This window comes from Sitophilus oryzae, unplaced genomic scaffold, assembly GCF_002938485.1.
Source record: "Sitophilus oryzae breed Bouriz unplaced genomic scaffold, Soryzae_2.0 scaffold_177_pilon_pilon, whole genome shotgun sequence".
Classification (NCBI taxonomy): Eukaryota; Metazoa; Arthropoda; class Insecta; order Coleoptera; family Curculionidae; genus Sitophilus; species Sitophilus oryzae.
In genome coordinates, this window is record NW_022146479.1 from 10342510 (window position 1) to 10360334 (window position 17825).

The 17825-nt window shown below is 33.3% G+C and overlaps 1 protein-coding gene across 1 annotated transcript; it reads left to right on the plus strand.

The window, feature by feature from the left end:
• The first annotated feature begins 3113 nt into the window (after positions 1–3113).
• Positions 3114–5147, plus strand: LOC115882218. The gene is made up of 2 exons (XM_030900134.1): positions 3114–3308; positions 3466–5147. The coding sequence occupies exons 1-2, from the start codon at positions 3176–3178 to the stop codon at positions 4893–4895; spliced, it is 1563 nt and encodes a 520-aa protein (XP_030755994.1). The 5' UTR covers positions 3114–3175; the 3' UTR covers positions 4896–5147.
• The last annotated feature ends 12678 nt before the right edge of the window (positions 5148–17825 follow it).

Sequence of the window (17825 nt, forward strand, 5' to 3'; positions counted from 1 at the left end):
TATTAAAAAATAAAAATAAAACAATTTTTTTATTTAAAGAAACCAACGGGAAAAGAATAAAATATGCAATATGCTCATAACCATAACGAACGAAACTTAACAACACGAGATAAGTAATACATTAAACAACAAATATTTTTCTTTGTATTAAAATAAACGAAATATATAAAAAATGAAGTTTCGAAAAAAAAATAAACAGTATAAAGGTAAAACTTTATGTTTGGCTTTAAAAAAACCTGCTAAACTAAAAAGGAACCAAACCGATTCGTAGTGATAAAAAATAGTAATAAAATATAAAATACATAAAAAATTAAATCACTTCTAACAGTCACTGTCTTTAGATCACTTTGTCAGATATCTATCCTATGAGACGTACGTGGTGACTCGTGACTGTGAACTGAGTCACGACCGGCGCCATCGGCAGCGGCGTTCGCGACGCGCGGCGTCCCGCTCTGTGAAGTATTTTCTCGTTACCAGAGAAATCACAATTAACTGTAATCGTCACGCTTTAGCAAGTCACCGTTTATTTTCAAATCAGTCACAGGCCGTGACTGTGATTATAGAATATCAGTGACAAAGTCACAGTTACCGATATTTCACTCATCACTAATAATTAACTCAATACAGCAATATTTTAAGGACTTGCGACATTTTCCAATTTTAATTTTGGATTTACCACAGATTCTCTTTATGGGCTTTAACTTAAAAAAAACTAAAAAATACTGTTTAGGTTAAACTAAGTATTTTTAACCATAGGATAAAAGCTGGTAACAGTAAATCTTTTGAACGTAAAAAATTCTACAATATTTTATTTGTAGCCTAATTCGTCATAAAACGAATGAAAGTCTTTTGGCATGGATATTGTTGTGTTTGTGGATCTATTGTTCGCGTTAACTTTTTCTAGACGTAGAATAAATAGACTGAGACTGTATGACAAAGTATTTCGTATATTGACTAATGTTACATATTAGGTGACAGTGTTGTCGTAACAAAAGTCCAAGCAATAGTGCCTGGTAAAAAAGGAACAAAAACAACAATTCATAAAAAATAAGTCTCTCTCTTTCCTCGCGCTACGCCGAAAAGCATCGCAATAGCTTAAGTCAGCAGAATGGTATACGAGGGAGTCTTAAAAAATACACATCCCGCCCACCTTGAAAGGTGCCTTTCAACGCACTGCAGAAAGGAACTTTAATCTACCGGTAGAGGTAACACACTGAACTTTGTAACGGCGCGTTTAAACACTCCGGTTTTTGTCTTTACGCTGGCCAGGCGAATTATGTTGTCCTTCCCAGGATGTACGTCGATGACTATGCCCAAAATCCATTGCTGCGGAGGGATGTTTTCCTCGCGAAGCAACACCAATGAGCCAATCATAATTGAGGGATCCGTCCCGCTCCTCCATTTAGTTCGAGCTTGAAAAGAAGTCACGTATTCCAGTGACCATCTGCGCCAAAAGTGCTGAGTCAGCTGCTGAAGACGTTGGTAATGGTTGAGACGATTTTTTGGAACTTCAAAAACATCTTGCGGTACAGCCGATAGCAAGTCACCAATAAGGAAGTGGCTAGGTGTTAAGGCGGAAAGGTCATTGGGATCACTGGATAAAGGTGTCAAGGGTCTCGAGTTTAGAATTGCCTCTATCTGACATAAAACAGTAGACAGAGACTCGAAGGTTAAAAAAGCCTCCTTCAAAATTCTGGTCAAGTGAAATTTTATCAATTTTACGGCAGCCTCCCATAAACCGCCAAATGAGTGTGAACGTGGTGGTATAAAGTGCCAAGTAATATCATTATGCAATAAAAATGATGAGACTTCTGGATTTTTTAAAGCTTCCTGAATTGAAAGAAATATTTTTTTTAGTTCTTGGTTGGCACCAATAAAATTTTTTGCATTGTCAGTATAAATAAATATCTTTACATAGTCCTCTTCGACAAACCTCTTTAGAGCATTAAAAAAAGAATTGGTGCTCAGATCACCAACCAGCTCGATATGAATTGCGCGTGTAACAAAACAAATAACTAAAATAACTTCGTTGTTTACGAGTTCTTAAAGTGCCATCCTTTATCATTATTGGACCGGCAAAATCGCAACCTACCGTCAAGAATGATCTTTGAGGTATTAATCTAGATTGGGGAAGATCGCCCATCATACTTTGGTTTTTAACTTTGGCAAATAAGTCTCACTCTTTCCTCGCGCCGAACGCTACGTAGCTAAAGTCAGCAGAATGGTATACGAGGGAGTCTTAAAAACTATACAGATATTTTTAACGACTGTTTTATACGACTGAATTTTATTTTTTCAAAGTCTTTAAAGAAATCAAAACCCAAATATTTTACATTATAAGGTCTGGGGTTTCGTCTAGCGTTTAAACAAATATTTATATAATCTGCAGGTACGTTAATAGTTGCATTTTTAAGCTTTCGTTCGATTAAGGAATGCATAGAGTCGGCTGGCATTTGTGTATGTCCTTTCTCTAAATATTTTTGCTCAATTACTACGCCATCACAGTGCTTCGTCCCATGGACAAAATTCAAAATATAAATATGTAATTGTAACTATTTTGAACATATCCTCCGAAAGATAAATTGTTCCTATGCAACACACAATAAACATTATTAACCTGGAAAACGTCACTGCGAAATAATGCGCCTGTCAAAAGTCGTTATTCCAAAGGATTGCATTAGTTTGTAATCGGTATCAGGATTAGTGCGGTACAAGTTGTGACACGATTAAAAGAATATCCTATTTTAATTGCTAACTAGATATGGAGGTTACAAGACAAGGTACGCAGGTATAAATAATAATAATTTTATCTGATTAAATTGTAGTTTACACATTTGATATGTCTTAGAAAATGATATGTACAATTTTGTAGAAATTTTCAAGTTGTCAAACTTTAACGAAGCTTTAAAAAAAAACATTAAATATCATATCCCAGATTTTATGTTTTCTTGTAAATATATTCATAAACTTTTAGATTTTAAGTTGTTTTTCTGCTTCTATGTGCATCCAAATTATTTATGATTTTTTTTTTTTCATAGTCCGCTCTATCAAAAATGCCGACCTGGTTGATATATGCCTAACCAGTCGAAAATCTAGTCAAACACATGTTGTTTTCGAGAAAATTTGTTCACTTTGGGGTTTAACGGAGACATCTGCCAGAATTCAGAAGGAAATAATGTCTGTTAGCAGACTGTATTGTTTAAATTTAAATCGAAAATGGAAGAATTCGTCGCGGGCCCGGCATCGCTTTGAGGTCAATAATGAAACTTGGCTGCAGCAAGAAATTAAGTTTCCAAAATGCATTCAAGGTACTGTTCATTATGGTTATAATACTGTTAAATATAACGTAATTATCAATAGGTTATGATAATATTAAAAAACATTACTTGCTTATCGCAACTGCTTCGATAAAATAGGGTTACATCCAAAATAAAATTCCAAAATTTAATTTTGTAATTTTTATAGAGAAGAAACACAATATTGATGTAAATTGTTCTGGTCAAAGTCGTGGTGCAGGAAGACCAAGAAAGCCGTTTTTAGAAGTTTCAAACAAAACGAAAAAAAGGCGCGTCCAGGAGCTGTCAACTAGCTGGACATCAGATGAATTACAGTTTGCTGCACAGACCAGCAACGGATTTTCAAAACCAAACGAGTCGTCATCACTTTCTCCACATCAAGCGTTAGCTCTGTCGTTAGATTTAGGGTTATCAGAGAGAAAATATAAGTTATTAAGGTCGATGATGAACGGGGTGCACCAGAACTGTTTGCCTAGTCTGTATGCTGTCAATCAAGCTAGGAATATTCTGCTGCCATCAATAATAATTGTAACAGAAACTTCTGCTGAGGTCGATTTGCAAGTGCTTCTTAACTTAACATCTAAAAGTATAATAGAATTAATAAATTTAAATGAAAACAAAGAACTTAAGCTCATTTGCAAATGGGGCTTTGATGGCAGCTCTGGCCATAGCCAATATAAAAAAGTTTTCACCGATGCGTTATGTACTGATGAATACTTGTTAATAGTTGCTATGGTTCCTATACGGTTATTAGACAAAAATAATGGAAAACAGTTGTGGATCAATCCCCGTCCATCTTCGACTCACTATTGTAGACCGATAAAATTTATGTTTAAAAAAGAAAACGCAACACTAGTACGTGACGAGGAGAACGACATGAACAATAAAATTAACCAACTCTGTGGATTTAAAGTACAAACCAAAAATGGCAACATATGTCAAGTTAGTTTCGAAATGTTGTTCACAATGATGGATGGCAGTGTGAGCAATGTTCTGTCTAATACTAATGCCACATCTAAATGCATTATTTGTGGAGCAAGTCCCAAGGATATGAACTCTGAATATGTAGTCGATCGTCCATCAAAAGTAGAGAACTACCGTTTTGGCTTGTCTACCCTTCATTGTTGGATCAGGTTTTTTGAATGTCTGCTTCATATCGGTTATAGGCTACCAGTTAAGACATGGCAAATCAGGGGAAATGAAAACAAAGAAATCGTTGAAAACAATAAAAAAAGAATTCAGGCAGAGTTTAAATCCAAACTGGGTCTTCTAGTAGACAAGCCAAAGCCAGGGTATGGCTCTACTAATGATGGCAATACGGCAAGAGTATTTTTTTACAACCCTGATTTAAGTTCTGAGATTACAGGGGTAGACAAAGGTCTAATTAAAGAATTCTCCATAATTCTTAGGGTTTTAGCCAGTGGTTCCCATATACATATGGATAAATTTATGATGTTGCTACAAGAAACGAGACTGCATTATTTAGAGTTATATCCTTGGTACTACATGCCGAGCAGTGTGCATAAAGTGCTTGTACATGGCAGTGACATAATCGGTTCTTTCTCACTGCCAATCGGACAGCTTTCAGAGGATGTCTAGAAGCTACACACAAGGAAGTGAGAAAAAATCGATTACTTCACACACGCAAAATTTCTAGAAGTAGTTCAAATTTAGATTTATTAAGATACCTTTTGTTAGCATCCGAACCTCTAATTTCGTCTTTACGGAAAGTGGTGACTAAGAAAAGTGTCAGACTAGATAAAGATGTTGAAAAATATTTGGTAAATGAAATAACTGATACTGATAAGGAAAATATGCCACATTTCGAAGACATAAATTTAGAAAATATTGTTGATAGTTCCTCAGATTAAGATTAGTTTTACAAATGTATTTATATAATTTGTCATTTTTGGTTAAATCTTTTTTAATAATAATAATTGTATTGTATTTAATTTACATCACCTTTAATTATCATTTAACTCAATTGAAAAATTAAGATTTTTTTTAAAATCAGTCACAATTTTATTATAATTTATTATAAATTAGTACCAATTTATTATTAAAAAAAAATTAAAAATGATTGAAATCAAAAAGTAGCAACATTTTATGAAAAATTCAATACATACAGAAATACATAAAAGAAAATCGGCATTTTATTTTTAAAGTGCTGTTACGCCCCCTAGCAGATATTTTTCAAAATTAAAAATAATTTACAGCGATTTCTCTTGGTCGATTTACTCATAATATTTCCAATGAAAATAGGAATAATACTTATTAAGATATAGCCGAGAGCCATCGTTAGCTGAACACCCTGTATATAAGATACTTTATTAAGAAAATGCAATTCTCTTTATTACTAACCCTGTATAAAAAAAATATTTTTAAAAGCACACCTGTGATACTACTGTAATAGTTGAATTATGTTTTATATTTTAGTTTGTTAACGAGAATCGAGTAATTACACACTGTACTGACAGGAAACCCTGTATAATTCGTTAATTATTAGTTAATAAGATATTAGAAGATGTTTATTGGAAGACCTGTGTTTAAAAAAAGTGAAATCTAACTTTTTTTTAAATTTAACTTTTTTCAAAATTAGTTGTAAATGTTTCTTTTCTTGATAAATATTTTCTTTTTTTAACTTTTTCATTATCCTGGCTAGAATCTTTAAGAATTTCAAAAAACGATTAAAATACGTAATATTGGGTTAAACATTCCATATTTCTTTTGTTTCATTAAAATGTATGAAGTAGAGCCTGGTTTATTAATTTTGTCCTCTTTTCCAATACATTTGCTGCACTGTGCGCCATGTTGTTTTGCGATATTTAAGAGAGCACTAGACAAATTAGAATTATCGGTTTTGGGACGTACATCCATCGTAAAAAATTATTTTTTGTCCTTCATCTATATCTTGTACTCGTTTGAAGTGACTCCTCCGGCCCCCTCAAGCCATATAAAACAATATCCATTGTTAGTTTTAATGTCGTAAATGGTAAAGTTGTGGACCATTAACTTCATTTTAAAATAAAGGGCTTTGTGTAAAGCATGATCTTCTTTGGACATGTTTTTATTTCCAAAGGCAACGCATTTGTCACATTCATCTTTTTTAGGTTTAAAAAGTTCATATCAGCAAAAACTATATCAAATACTTTCTGTGATAATGGTTTTGCGTTATAGGAATTGGACCAAAGTTTATAAAATCTATATAAAGCGGATTTTGAGTCCCAGCTGGGTTCAAGGTACAATTTGGATGATTGCGCTCTAGAGTAATGGGACTCAATTTTTGGCAAGTCTCTTAAAAATTCCTTTAAAAAATTTGTTCGATTTGAAAAACCTTTTGCATCCGTTTTGTTTTCATCAGGGGTGTATTGATCTATTTTTATATTATCTGGCTTGGATAAGGAATTTTTTTATTCTATTACAGTCCGTTCCCCGATTCCCAACGTGCTAAGAAACATTTTCTTGCATACTCGAAACTTCTCGTCATTTTGCAATGTTAAGTAGTAGATCCAAGTGAAATTTCGTCTTGATGTGTTTTCATCCTTCCTGTTTCTCATTCTTTTGGTGTCAGCCTTTATAACCCAATGGTTTACAAATACTTTACGCTGACTCCATTTTAATTTTAACCAAAAATGTTTAAAAATACTCTCCCGGTCCTTGTCACTTAATTTATCGCATTGAAGCGATTTTGTTTTCTGAGACATTTTACACTTACAAGATTCTTTCATCGCTCTTTTATCCCTTTTTATTTGATAATTCCATGCTCCATTTGTTTTCTTCTTACCAAAAAAAGCTTCACCCTTTTTCTTTTTGTTAGCATTTACTGTCCATTTTGTTTCGTCAACATCGTGTCGTTTATTTCGTTTCACTTTTCTTTCTTCCATAGTATTTTCAATATCAGATTCGCTACTAGTATCAGGAAAACCCAGATTCATCCCAGATAAAGCAGAATTTTGATCAGAGAGTTCAGAATCGTCTTTATCTTGCCTATTCAGATCTTCTTCACCAATTTTAGACTCAATATTGTTGGCCAAACGAAAGAATAATCCGTCTGCAAATTATTAACGCCGCTATTTACATTATTGCCGACTTATTCACCATATTCTTGCCTTTCTGAAATATCTAGAAATAAATGAATGCATAACTTCGCAAGCAAATTAATATAACAGCAATATTTTTAATACCTGTATGACCATTTTCGAGGATTCTATCTATATCGCTGTAATTTAGATTTAAGTTCATGTCGATATCGCAGTTGTTGCTACTTATTACTTATAAAGCGTTGCTTAAATCTAAGTTGTCGGTAACTTCCGGAATTTTCAAAATCATAATATTTTGCGAACTATTTAAGGACTAAGGACTATTTAAGGACTAAGGACTTTCTAAATTTGAATTGGCAGATTTTCTTTTTTGTAAGTTCTCAAACATTTTTTTTATTTCTATCGCTGCAGTTTTCCATGATGAAATAATCCCTAAATATTTATCATTTTAAAGGTAATAAAATAAATTTATAAGAATAATGATTCATAACTAAAAAAAAGTTATTATTTATAATTTATATAATTTGTTAATTATAATTAAATTATAATTTGTTAACTTTGGGGAAAATTAGGTATATTATCTTTGGAGAATTTGATTAAAATTTGAGATATCTAGTTGTTGCTGAAAAGAATGAAAAGTTATCAATTTATAACAACCACCAGTTAAACGCAAATCACCTACAAAATACAACTTTATTTGGAATAAAAAATCAACAATATTATTGTAAATAAAACCCAAAAGATGTAACTTTTAATACAACTTAAATGTCAGTATCACTGATATCACTTTCGAAATCATCCATGTTTTGAGGCCTTCTACATTGGTCTCCTCGGAACGGAAGACTTCCAAAAATGCTTTATACTCGTTAGGCAGGGCCGGAGGATTCATTTTGAACAAGACATAAGGTCGTCATATTTTTCTTTTGTAAGAGATAGTTTACTTTGATATAAAGGCATTTAAGTTATTATTTGCAGAGGATATTCGTGTTTTACGATTACAATTAAGTCGTCTAAATTCCCCATCAAAATCTTCTTTGAACTTAATAATAAACTGCGTCGATTTAGAAAAATTCATCCAGCACATTTTCTGCCAACTGACCAACTTACGGCTTTCATCTTCTTTCCTAAATATTAGTTTCTGGGCTGCATAAGTTATCCAGTCAAGAATTTGATTATGTTTAACATCGTGAACTAAATAGGGTTTGTCACCCCTTCTTCTTGCAGAGCGTGCTATTTTTTTCCAATCTGCAGGCCAGTTGGCCTTCCCAACTCTTTGATGATATAGCAGAATGCATGGAATCACATTCCATCTCACTGTGACCAACGACAAGAAATTTTAGTTCGATAGTTTGCAAGTGTGGAATTTCCTGAACCGAATTTAAACACATAGCTGCCACATATTTGTTGAGATTTTATCCTCCACATCTATCACTATAGCAAATTATGTGTTTAATGTTATCAGGTAATGACTTGAAATAGCTATAAAGACAACTAGTGATTTCACAACTCCCACGTTTAACTTCAACTTCACATGTAGCGGTCCCCTTGTTTAGAAACAACATTGTAAATGTAAAATTGAATGACTTCAAATGTTGTTTATAAAATAAGGAATTGTTCGACGGGTCATTAGGAACCATGAGAACTTGTTGGAGGTCAAAATTGCAACTCATATTTGTATTGATGTCGCAGCCCTTTCTCTAAAAAGTTGATAAACTCTTCAGAACTTGTATTTTGTTGAAGAAACTTTATAGTTTTATAAACTTCGGTCTTCTTACCCTGATCTTTTATTTTTATTAAATTTTGTTGCCAAGCCCGATCAACATGCCATGAGCAAAAAAGCTGGTATATTACTGGACCCATTATTGAACACCAGGCGCTGTAAAATGTAACAAATATCAGTCATAAATGATTTAGCAGTGATAATGCCTACAGCCAATTTAATTACACTAAAAACCACTTCATAAATATAAGTGTCTTTTCTGTTGCTAAACATGAACGCTACAGGAAGTCCTTCACCAAATTCATCGACCACTAATATAGTTGTTAACTCAAAATCATAGTTATTTAAACCATGCGTTCCATCTACTGCTATGATATTACTTCCAAATTTTTCTAACATGCTTTTTTGAAAACCAGTCATCAAAACTAAACAAAAATCATCTATTTGCAAACTATAAGGACCATCTTCCACACCCAGCTTTTTATAAAATAACACTGGGTTGCAAGTTACCGTTTTTGTCTCGTTGCTCTCGGCCCCTGTCAACCTGTTCGTTTGTTTCCGTCGTTTTATAGTATGGGGCATCATCCACAGTTTGAGATACACCGATTATTCTCTCTTCCAGAAAATTTGTAATCTCCTCGTTGTTGTTTGGTTTTGTCTCAATGACGTTTCCAGAGGAAATCTCTCCTTTATTATATATTTTTGAATGCAATGCCACTGCAGGTATATGTTTGCAAGTGATACTTTTGATTCGGAATTCTATACATTCGCAGGTATATTTGTGAAAACAAATGTTACATAGTTGACAATACATTACTTTGCAATTACTAATACAATCTTGTCTGTACTTAATACTTAACACTGTAAGAAGTATTTTGGGTTTCAGATTTAACCGTAAAACAACCATTTTTCTTTTTTTCTGCATTATGAAGTATCTGCTCTGCTTTTTTATGAGCTTTCATAATAGCCCTTCCTTGATAAGTATTTCGATTTGGTCTCTTCAAAGCTCTAAATATCTCAATAATAATATTTTTAAGAACAGCTCCATTCACAGAATCAGAGATGAAATAATATGCAACCACTTGTTTCCAGCGGCTTGTGGTACCTCCCAACATAAAAACCATAACATGAGTAGCCAACCTAGAATGTTCTGGGAGAGTGACTTGACCAAAATATTTGTTTAGGAATCCATCATATATGTTTCCAGGGGTGATAGCCATTTCATCTAAAACTAGGGTACCAGTTCTTTTCGTAACTTGAAACTTCACAATTTTTATTTTCAAAAATGAAAATACTTTTTTTATAACAATGGTTCTTTTTCTTTTCCCTTAAATATTATTTCAAGCACAGTTCATAGTGAGACTCCTGTTGAAACACTGCAGGTTGCACATTTTTGGGAATCGTTGCTGAGAATGGATCTGCAGCCTTCTCAAAAAAATGCCCAGGTGGGCTTTGACTTCTTATAGATTCAAGATCTGAATTTGAAGATGGACCTTGTACAGCATCTAGAAATTCTGCTAAACCTGATTCTTCATCACCTACAAATAAAATAATAATAATAATAACATAGATTACAAAAATTCACCACCAGAATGGCAAACACGATTACAAAAGAAAATCGACTCTACACGTTCAGATATTGCTAGAATAATAGCGTATAAATCAGGAAACCCTGGCAGGAAATTGAAAAAAGAAATTGAAAATATTAAACAAAAATATAAACAACACGCACAATATAATACAGAAAATAAAAATCTTGATCAAATGTTGGATACCGCAAAACAAAAGCTAAAAGCTTTATCAAAACGAATAAGGAGATACAAAGAAGCCCATCAAATAAAACAACAAAATAAACAATTCAGTTCAAACGAAAAACGCTTCTACGCTGAACTAGAAAACCAAAATAAGGGTATTAAGGAAATGCCAGGACAAAATAAATTAGAGAAATACTGGTCTGATTTATGGTCAATAGAAAGAACGTTTAATAAAAGCGCTGAATGGTTAGAAACTGAACTTAATCGTACCGCTAATATACAAAATATGCAATTGCAAATTGAGTTAAATGATGTTCGCAAAGTTATCAATGGCACCCACAACTGGAAGACACCTGGCCCAGGCCAAATTCAAAACTTCTGGTACAAAAGGCTAACGTACACACACACTTACCTTACTGACATATTAAACAACATTATTAAAGACACGAATGAAACTCCTAAATTTCTAACACAAGGAATAACCTATCTGAAACCAAAAGACGCAAATGGCACGAAGGACCCTGCAAAATATAGACCACTCACGTGCCTTCAAACAATATATAAAATATTCACGGGAGTTATATCAACCAAAATTAAACAGCACTGCTACAACAATAATATCATAACTGAAAACCAAAAAGGCTGTAAACAAAACTCACAGGGCTGCAAAGAGCAATTAATAATTGACAGTGTCATACTTGGCCAAGCAAAGCAGAAAAATCGAAACATGTACGTAACATATATAGATTACAAAAAAGCTTATGACAGTATACCCCATGATTGGTTAATCCATGTACTTAATATATACAAAATAAACCCAACGATAATAACATTCATGGAAGCACTTATGTCAAAGTGGTCAACAAAGCTACAAATTCAGACAAGTAATACTATACATACATCCAGCGACATCCCAATTAAATGTGGCATATTCCAAGGTGACACGTTAAGCCCACTGTGGTTTTGCTTGGCTCTGAATCCTCTTTCAAACGTCCTGAATGACTCAATATACGGATTTAATTTAAAATATAACAACGAAACTATAAAATGCTCTCATTCAATGTATATGGACGATATTAAATTGTACGCCTCTAACAAAAACAACTAAAAGCCCTGATCAAAACTACCGACAGAATTACCAGAGACATCAACATGGAGTTTGGGTTTGACAAATGTAAGGGCATAAGCATAAACCGTGGTAAAAGAGTGATGGAAAATTTTGAACTAGACGGTGGTGGCATTATAGCAGCAATGAAGGAAGAGGATATATATAAGTACTTGGGTATTGAACAAAATAAAATAATACAGCAAGGAACAGCCAAAGAAAGAATAAAACAAACATTCAAGAATAGAATAGATCTCACCGCAAGAACATACTTAAACAGTCACAACCTAACTAAAGCAATAAACACATTTGCTATCCCAGTACTTACATATTCATTCGGTATCATTCACTGGTCCCAAACAGACCTTGAAAACCTGCAAAGATTAGTAAGAACAACACTAACAAAACACCGTAAACACACCCAAAATCATGTACTGAGAGAACAATACTACCCCGAGCACTAGGAGGTAAAGGGCTCATAGATATCAAAAATATGCACAATAAACAGATACATAATTTAAGACAATACTTCTATATTAAAGCGCAGAGTTCACAGATCCACCAAGCTATAGTACAAGCAGACACAGATATCACACCACTGAAATTAAAACAACAAAATTACCACCTTGAACAAAAAGATAACCTCCATAAGCTGACATCATGGAAACAAAAAGCTCTTCATGGACGTCATCCTAATGAAACCAGTCAGGAGTACGTTGACTTTGAAGCTTCAAATGCATGGCTGAAAGTGGGAGACCTCTTCCCGGAGACTGAAGCTTTTATGGTCGCTATTCAAGATCAAGTTGTAAATACACTTAACTACAGAAAATACATCATAAAGAATCGCACAGTTCTAACAGATAAGTGTAGAAGATGTGGAAAAACTGCCGAAAGTATCCAACATATCACGGGTGCGTGTAGCATGATAGCACAAACAGATTATAAACAGAGACACGATAATGTAGGTAAAATAATTCACAAGATACTGATACAGAAGTACAACCTAAAAGCAGATAAAACACCTTACTACAACTACATACCCGAACCAGTCCTAGAAAACGAAACACATAGAATCTATTGGGATAGGAGTGTAATAACAGATAAACACATTGAACACAACAGACCGGACATAATACTGACGGATAAATTAAAAAAAATACGTTCCTTATAGATATAGCTATTCCAAACAATAACAATTTGCAAGCAACATACCGAAATAAAATCGAAAAATACATGGATCTGGCTAACGAAATAAAGGAACAGTGGAGACAAGAAAAAATTACCATAGTACCAGTTACTATATCCACCACAGGGGTGATTCCAAAAAATCTCATAGAAGCAATAAAAATACTAGACCTCCCATCAAAAATATATATAACCTGCAGAAAGCGACCATACTTAGTACGTGTAACATAGTTGGGAAATTTTTAGGCTAAAAACACAAACTGACAGATTTATGCCGTAAAAAGCCGATTTGTTGGTCATCACCGACTAACGCAGTGACAGTCGTGAAAAGAAAGAAATAATAAAATAAGGAAGATACACAAAAGTTGCAAGAAGAAATGGAAAGAGCAATACTCGAATATATAGATACAGACCCAACCTTGAGACCAATCTTGCCAAAGCATCATTCATCCAAGAAACTGACAAACACTACCAAAATAATGAATGAAGTAATACTACCACAATATCTCAGAAATTACATGAAAATAGAAGAAGTGCACGCAATAATATACTGCGGAGCACTAACAATAACAAGAGCGATAGGTGGTAAAATTATTATACAGAGTGAAAGCGCAACGAAAATAAAAAATAATAAACCCGGGTGGATGATGAGACTAGAGAAGCGAATTGAAAATTTAAGAACAGACCTGAATAGAATTATAGGCTACAAGGAGGTTAAGAGATAACGTAGATTAAACAACAGTGTTAAAAGACTTCTAGAGAAGTATAAGATACCTACATGCAAAACATGGTAAAAACAATGAAAACATAAATGAAGCTAACAGCACAATCAAACAGAAATTGAATAAGAGACTCAGAAGATATCCAAATACAACATTGAGAAAAACACAGAACAAACAGTTTACAAAGAACGAGAAACAATTCTACAATAATCTGAACAAAACAAATAGCAAGGGTAACGGAGCACCAACTAAGGATGACATAGAAACATATTGGACAAAACAATGATCTGAAACAGTAAATCACAATAAGGAAACACAATGGATAGAAAGGGAAGAAGAGGCCAATCACACAGCATTACTAGAATGGAATATAAACAGATAACCATTGAAGAAATAGGCGAAACAGTAAATGAAACACACAATTGGAAAGCAACAGGAATCGACAACATTCACAATTACTACTACAAGTATTTTACATGTACACACAACCATCTAGAAAGTAATTTTAACAAGATACTGGATGACCTTAAAACCATGCCCGAGTTTATGTCAACTGGAGTAACATACCTTAAATCAAAAGATGAAGACACTAGAAATGCAACCAAATACAGACCAATAATATGCCTTCCCACAATCTACAAAATATTCACTTCCATCATCGCAAATAGACTGTACGACCACTGTAGTCAAAATAGTATCCTAGCAATGGAACAAAAAGGGTATATTAAACAATCAAAAGGATGCCAAGAAACAACTCATTATAAACATGATAGTGACAGAGAAAATTAGAAAACAAAAGAGGAACCTACATTCATCATATGATGGAGGAACCTACATTGACCTCAAGAAAGCATATGATTCAGTTCCCCATAGCTAGCTCCAGAAAGTTCTGGACATATATAGGTTACACCCAATATTAACGGAATGCCTCAAACCTGTAATAAACAAATGGAAAACAAAAATAATACTTAATACCGAAATAGGAAAAATAAATAGAGGTATCTTTCAATGCGACTCGTTGAGCCCGCTTTGGGTTTTTCTGGCACTAAACCCGCTTTCTAACATCTTAAAGAGGGAAGACACAGGTGTACAGATTAAACAGAACAAAGAAGTAATTTATACGTTGTCACACCTTCTCTATATGGATGATATAAAGATCTACGCAGCCACAGAAATACAGCTTAAACACCTAGTAAAAATGACATACAATTTTTCGAATGATATTAAAATTGAATTTTGACTGGACAAATGCCGAACACAGACGATAAAGAAAGGGAAACAGGTAGTAGAAAGGGTACAGGGAAACAACATTCCCCCACTTGAAAGCCTGTGACCACATGCCCTGGGTTAAGCCTAAGCCAGTTTGTTATTTCTTGGGAGTAATGATCATCAAGGATCAAAACCACTGGATCGTCAGCTCTAGCCTTTGTTGTGTCAATGAAATGACGGAGCCATTCAACAAAGACCTCTTGTTGAATCCAGCCAGGTATATGGCACGCATATTTAAATCCAGCCGGAGTGCCATTCATCAGCTCCATTTTCATATTCTTCTGGGGAAAAATTAAAAAGGGCGGAATATATTGGCTTGTTGCGCTAAAACACATAACTGTGATTAACAAAGATCCTCGTTGGGCTGAGGTGATTGCACCAATTTCTTTTTTTTCTTTTTTCCCAACAACTCTCAGGTGTTTATGTTGTACAATGGTGAGACCGGTTTCGTCACAGTTGAAAATTCTGGCTGGATTGTGGCAGGTGTGTTTGTATAGAAGTGTCTCATATAAATAAAAAAATGTCGCAACATTTTCTCTGGTAAATGATTTAATGCGCGCATAGGATATTCCCTGAGGCATTCTTAATGATAATTCCTTGTGTCTTGCAAGAAATCCGGAAAACGCTTTCCGTTTATATCATCGGCATCTGAAAGAAAATATTTTGGTATTACACAAAATAGGAAATAATCTCCTAATATGAGGTACCCCAAATTAGGAATTGGTAGGTACCCCATATTAGGAATAAACTAGAATTTTGAGAGGGGCGGCTTTTTGCAAAAAGTGTGTTTGTATTTTAAAAAACCTAACTATTTTCATAAACTACGCTAAATTTTGTATAGAATAATATTATCAAAACTTTAAAAACTAACTTTTAAGTCTCCTTAAATACCCAAAATGCAGCACGACCAAAAAACTTTGCTTTCCACACAAAACTGTTATAACCTCAAACGTCAAAACAGCACAAAAAGAGAATGGTCACCTCCTGACATGTCGGCGGTTAGTAAACAATGCATACAATAGATGTCGCACTCAGTACTTCTGCAATAAAGTCCCTAGATATATAAAGTACCGCAATTACCGCCATATTGGCGCCAAAACTAGCGGGAAATTTAAAAAGGAGGCCAGCCTTTCGCTGTTTCGGCTTATAGTCGGTTCGGCGCCAATATGGCCGACCAACCCTTGACAGCAACTTGACAGGTTAGCTGTAAAATAAAATATTATTAATTATGATAAAATTACATTTATTATCTATAATTAAACATATCTACCTTCATTCTAACGTAATATATTGGTATTCGATTTTATAAATTTTATTTTTTTAGGCCTATACAGGCCTATATAAGTTAAGTGGTTATAAACGAACTAGTTTAAGCCTGGCGCATCCGCCACATCAGGAAAAAAATTACTTCTTTTTTTTTAATTAAATGAAAAACAAAAAATCCGGCGACGACAGTTTTTAGAAGAGCCAATTAGCTATCTTTTAGTAAAAAAGCAACTTTCTAGAGCAAGTCGTTACTTCAGTAGAGACGACACAGATAAACATTAGCATTTTATATATATTTGTTATTTATGTAGATGGTTTCCGTATAAGTATTTTTCATTTGTATTAGCATTTATTATATTATGTTAGCTTTTAGCGCAAAGTACGCCAACAGAAGTAAGTTAATAGGTAAGAAGAAATAAAGTTGGAATAACATTTAGCACTTTAGTACTTAATTTAGTCGAAGCAATAGGAAAAACTTTGTTTATCAATGAGAAGGAGATACATATGCCATAAGTAAACTTTGCCTATACCAGTTATGCCGTACTTAGTTTTGGCAAATAAGCATGATTTAACGAAAGTCTTTGGAACCATGAAATCTAGGAATAAACTACAAACTTAAATTTGAAGAATACGGGAACATTTTGAACCATGAAACAAATAAATGTAATATTTAAATTGATATGATACATACCTGCTATTTTTGAAATATATGAATATATTGATAGAAAGATTGTTTCAATTAGTATTACTTCAGGTAGTTTCGGCATTTTAGGTATGTAATTGTGGACTTAATTTAAAAATAACTTGGAAAGAAGCATGAAATGCGTAGGAGCTCTATATGTATACTGTATGATTAAACAATTTTATAATGTTATGTATAAAAATCAAATTTAAATCACAAATTTTTATTTATTACTGATTTTATAAGATCAAATTTTTAAATATAACTTTACATACTTACATTATAGTGTTTACTTTTTATTAGTAACTAAATAAAGCAGTAATTATAATATGAAACAAAAATATTAATTACCATCAATAAATACATAAAAATTAATCTATTTAAGTCCATGAAAATAACTATATGCATAAACAACATTCTTGATACTAAGATCTGTAATTTATTTGAGCTTTTTTTTCATTGTTTTAATTTAATAATAAGTATCTTTATTGTTAGGACTTGCCTAATATACAAAAACATTTACAATGTATACACATATGTACATATCTTTTTGACATTAAAAACGAAATGAGACACTAAATACTAGACTATTTACTAAGTAGGTACATTAAATTCATTCTGCAAATTTATCTCTGATTAATATCTCGGTTAGTCCTCACTAGTAAAACCACCTGAAGCCATGTCATCCAAATCTATGTAGGTACCATAACATAATCTTTTACATAATTATAACATAACTTAATCTTTTACATCTTTTAGATAATTATCCGTTCCTTTGGTCTGATG